We start from the raw sequence: 4,788 nt of genomic DNA, 5'->3' as shown, positions 1-4,788 counted from the left end.
GTGCCAGGGCGGTGGCGGTGGATGGGCGGGCCAGCTCCGCTGCGGGGCTGTTTTCCATTCAGCGCAGGGCTGTGAGTCGTGGGGGAACGCCCGAGCCCTCCAAATTCCCTTCTGCCCTAGCTCGGCAAGGCGTGTTTCCCTCGCTCTGTTTTGTGTGCACCGCTGCACTCAGGGGCGAGCCTCTGTCCACCGCCTGGGGCCTGGCTGATACAGCTCTGCTTGCAGGTTTGGTTTCAGAACAGACGGGCTAAGTGGAGGCGGCAGGAGAAACTGGAGGTGACCTCCATGAAGCTGCAGGACTCGCCCATCCTCTCGTTCAACCGCTCGCCACAGGCAACACCCATGGGTCCTCTGAGCAGCAGCCTGCCCCTGGAGACGTGGCTCAGCCCGCCAGTGCCCAGCAGCACAGCCCTGCAGACCCTGCCTGGCTTCGTGGCCTCACCACAGAGCCTGCCTGGCAGCTACACACCACCGCCCTTCCTGAACTCTCCGGCAGTGACCCACGCGCTGCAGCCCCTGGGGGCCATGGGGCCACCGCCGCCTTACCAGTGTGGGGCCACCTTTGTGGACAAGTTCCCTTTGGAAGAGGCAGACCCACGCAACACCAGCATTGCTGCCCTGAGGCTGAAGGCTAAGGAGCACATCCAGTCCATTGGCAAACCCTGGCAGACAATCTGAACTCCCTCTCAGCACCTGGGAGAAAGCCATGGGGAAGGCGCGTCCCAGAACGCCCGAGGGACACCCTTACCCTGCCTTGGCTGCCCCGGATGGCCAGGCACAGGAGGGCTATCCCTTGCACCAGCCTTTCCCCCCAGCCTTGACTGGCTTTTGTATTTTGTGGCCCTTTTAATTCCCTTTTCCACAAGCCCTGCAGAGTTGGGGGCCTGATCATAGCTTAGGAAAACCAATCTCTTTTGCTCTCCCTCCTTGGCTGGATGCTTTAGTTGCAATAAAAGCTGCAGTAGGGCAAAGAGCTGTGTAAGGTGGCTGGGAGCCCAGGATGCTGTACCTGGAGAGGCGGTTCTGCTTTTGCATCATTAAATGGCACCATCTGCATGGAGGCTGTGCATCGTGTTTCTTCACCCATATGGGCATCTCAGGCTGGACCCTCCGCTCTGTGTGATGCACAGAGGGGTAGGAGATGCCTGGCTGTGGGCTCTTCTCTGTCCTCCTTCAGCAGCAGAACCCTGCCCAAGCTGGCTGTGGCACTGGAGGCTGTATGCCCAGATGAGAGTGGGCACAGAGGGGCCGGAGCCCTGGCAGTCCTTGGGCCAGGCACACCACTCCCACAGCTGCCCTTGTGGAGCAGTGCCCAGCTCAGGTGGGCTTTGCAGGCTGGAGTCAGTGGCAGTCCTTGCTGCCTCTGCAGAGAGGGAGAACAGCAGGACCCCCAGGGCCCCTGGCCCCTGCAGCCCCGCTGCCACAAGGGGAGACAGACGGTCACTGGCTGGGCACTGACACGCAGCTGGGGCCTGGCAGGCTCATCCTGCCCGCTCTGGCTGCCCAGCACAGCCCCTGGAGGCTGGCACAGAGCTGGGCCATGCCCGCTCCCCTGCCCACCCAGTGCCCATTGCCAGGCTGCCGAAACTAAAACTGCGGCATCTTTATTTTTCATTATCTCCGTTACTGCCTGTAATGGGGCTGAGAAGCTGTAATGAAACACCCCTTCTCTTCTGCTGGGCATGGGGTGCTCTACACACTCAGGAGGTTGTGGCAATTAACGTTTCTCATTAGGGAAGAGAGAAGGATGCACAAGTGCCCTCATTGTGTCCTGGGGATGATTCAGTGCAGACTGGGAGACCTCTCCTTTCACCATTTCCCACTCGTTGTGGCCAGACAAAGGCTGGCATCTAATTATATTTTCACAATCTGTGCGTATCTTTCAAGAGTCCTGTCAGAAACAAGTATGTCAGCTTTGTTCAGCTTCACTTCAGAGAGCTTTTTAACCTTAGACAGCAGTTCCTAAACATCCCTTCACAGCCTTCTCCACAGCAGTCCCCATCTATTGTATGGAGAGCTTCTTTTACAGATAATAATAGGAATCCCTCTTGTTTTCAAATGCCTTTTCCTCTGTCCCCAGCCTCCCTGCAGATCCAACCTGCCTCTCTGGACCAGAGCACACACTATGTTCAGCACCCCCAGCTTCCCTTCCCTGAGCTGTGCTGGTCCAGGGCATGAAGGGAAGCCAAGTGAGTGGTACCCCCTGAATTTGGGGGGAATGAAGCCCTGCTGGGGGGGACCCTCCTGCTGGGATCTGGATTTGACAATTCTACAGTGTGTGCTTTTGTGGTGGTGCCCACCCTTCCCAGCACACAGCTCTTTGCTTCCTTGACAAAGAGAGGAAGAGCTGCCAGGAAAAGAGTTGCTGTTGCTGTCAGGACCAGGGAGGTATTCTGCTAACCTCTAGTAAGGACACCTGAGTAAAAGAGGAGAACAAAAATCATATTGCTTCAGTTTTTAGGTCTTATTCTAGTGGTCCTTCCACAGGCGAGCTTTGCTTGCATCCCCCGTGATGCTGGAGTTGCAAGAAGGCACGTCTTTTCTGGTGGCTGCAAGAGAAGGATTCCTCTTGGTGTGCTTGAGAAGTGCCTGCATAGCCCAGCCTGTATCAGCAAGAGACACACACTAATGAGCGACTGCACAGGCTCTGCACACTCTTCCTTCTCAGGGTAGGAACAATCTCACTTGTCATTACTTGGCTGCAGTCCAGCTGTGGCTCTGAAGCTGAAAACCCCCCTGCAGGTGAGCACATTTAATCGCTGCCCAAAAGTTCTCACCTGTGCTTATTGCTCATGGCTAATAACCAGCTCCCCAAGATTTCAATAGTGCTTTTCCACATTTGGCATTACTACCCTCCTTCTCTCTTACCTACGATTCTTCTGTATCCTGTAAAGCCATGGGAAGAAGCCTCTGACTTCCTGATCAGCTGTCACCAGCGCTGACACTTGGTTACTCGAGATAGTCAAGGACTGGCAGCAGATAAAACCATAATGACAGAGCAGCAGAAGTAGCAGCTGAAGATATCTGCTCACTTTTAATAAGGTCCTGATCCAGCATCTGCAAACAAATAAAGAAAGATTATGGCAAGATATGGTGGTTGTTCTTTTATTGGCATATTAAACAGGTCTTTCTTACACCTTGTACATGTGAACCCTGTAGTGGATCGGCTGTGCACAGACATGTCCTCCAAGGAAAGCTGTGAGTTTATTGCTTAAAATGAATATTTTACCAGCTACACATAAGTGGGCAAATAAAGAGACAGAGGCATATGCAAACTCACATCTTTCTTCTACCCTGTCTAGTTTTCGGTGCTCCTACACTTTCTTTCAAATTGTCCCATTCCATTTTAAAAGCCCATTTGTTCATTTTGTTGTAAATATCTTCTCCTCCTTAATTGGGTGCTGAGTCTAATAATCCTGCCTCGGCTTGTTAACTGTACAATACCAGTCAGAGTTAATGACCCATTAGTGATTAATTCCTTAAACAGCATCTAATTGCTCACTGTAAAACCTTTTCTTAAAACTGGATTAAATCATCTAGATCCTTAACCACTTCTTTACTCTAACTTTGCTAAGGCTATTAGCATGGCCTTCTGAGTGGTCTGTTGCTTCTTTTACTTAAACTGTATTAGCAAGATAGTATTTTTAGTGTCCATACTTGACGTCTTTGCAACACCTGAAGTTCTAAGGAAGAATAATGCAGATTATTACAGACTGCCAGGGAATTAATAATTATGAGGAAAATGCCATGATGGAATTCGATCTCAAAAGTGTATTCTGGTCTCCCTTCCTTCCTATCTCTGCTCAAAATCCTGTCAGTATTCAAGAAAACTAACAGATACCTGAGCTCTTTGAGCCAAACAGAATTTGGACGTGAGGTTCAGGTCATTGGCTCCCTGGTGGAGCAGGACTGTCTCTGTGAGCAGAAGGGACCCTCAGTCCCTGCCGGATGGCTCGGAAGCTGTCATTCCCTCTGGAGCAGCAGGCTGGCTGTCGTGTGTGCTGCTGCCATGGCAGTTCACATCCTCTGTGACATGAAAACACACATTGCTCAGCCATAGCTTGAATTTCTGTTACTAGCTGCTGGGGTCGAGGGCAGCAGGAAGTTGTGCAGGAAGTTGAACGGTCTTGTTTCCTTCTGCCGTGGCTACATCTGACAGGCATTGCAATTACGGACATTCAGTTTCTTACTATTGAAATGTCTCAAGTAGCTGTTCAAAGCTCCTGGTTACATCTTTCCTCGTCTCTACGGACTTACTATGAAGTCCGACAGGCATTAATTCAAGGAGGTTCCCTTCAGCTACAGTGTTTCAGCTTCTCTCTTCTATGCAGTCAGCCTCCTCCTTTGTCACTGTTACAAACCTTGGGACTTCCTTCAGTAGTTTGTCTGCTACATTTTGCTAGCAAAATGCTAGCATAGGAGAAAACAGCGGAATAAAACAAACAAAAGAGAGCGAAACGAAAAGCTGGTTAGACCAGGACGTTGAGATTACGAGTTTCTCTGGTAGAATTAATACCGCGTCTCCTCTCTGAGCATCTCTTGTGTTCTGCCAAGGTATTATCAAAACTGTCTGACATTTGGCAGTCATCCGTGTGTCATATGACACTTCTGCCCCACTAAGATTGGAATTGCAGAGCCGGGCAGAGTGGTGCGACTAAGATACGGCAAACAGCCGCGGTCCCGGGGCTCACGTGGCGCCGGAGCGCACCGGGGCTCCCTGCACGGCCGGGGTCAGACGGTCCCGGGGCTCACCCGGCACCGGAGCGCACCGGCCTCCCTGCACCGCCG

General features: G+C 52.0%; 1 protein-coding gene across 1 annotated transcript in view; it reads left to right on the top strand.

Annotated features, from left to right (window-relative positions):
* Positions 1 to 3,089, top strand: part of RAX (retina and anterior neural fold homeobox) — an 11,277-nt gene extending 8,188 nt beyond the window's left edge. The window contains exon 2 of the mRNA XM_017739864.1: positions 121 to 3,089. Coding sequence (XP_017595353.1) covers positions 121 to 678 — 558 coding nt within the window. The 3' untranslated portion in view covers positions 679 to 3,089. The remainder of the gene's footprint in view (positions 1 to 120) is intronic.
* The last annotated feature ends 1,699 nt before the right edge of the window (positions 3,090 to 4,788 follow it).

The sequence above is a fragment of the Corvus brachyrhynchos genome, unplaced genomic scaffold (assembly GCF_000691975.1).
Source record: "Corvus brachyrhynchos isolate BGI_N302 unplaced genomic scaffold, ASM69197v1 scaffold297, whole genome shotgun sequence".
Classification (NCBI taxonomy): domain Eukaryota; kingdom Metazoa; phylum Chordata; class Aves; order Passeriformes; family Corvidae; genus Corvus; species Corvus brachyrhynchos.
This window is presented reverse-complemented; position numbering and strand designations above follow the sequence as displayed.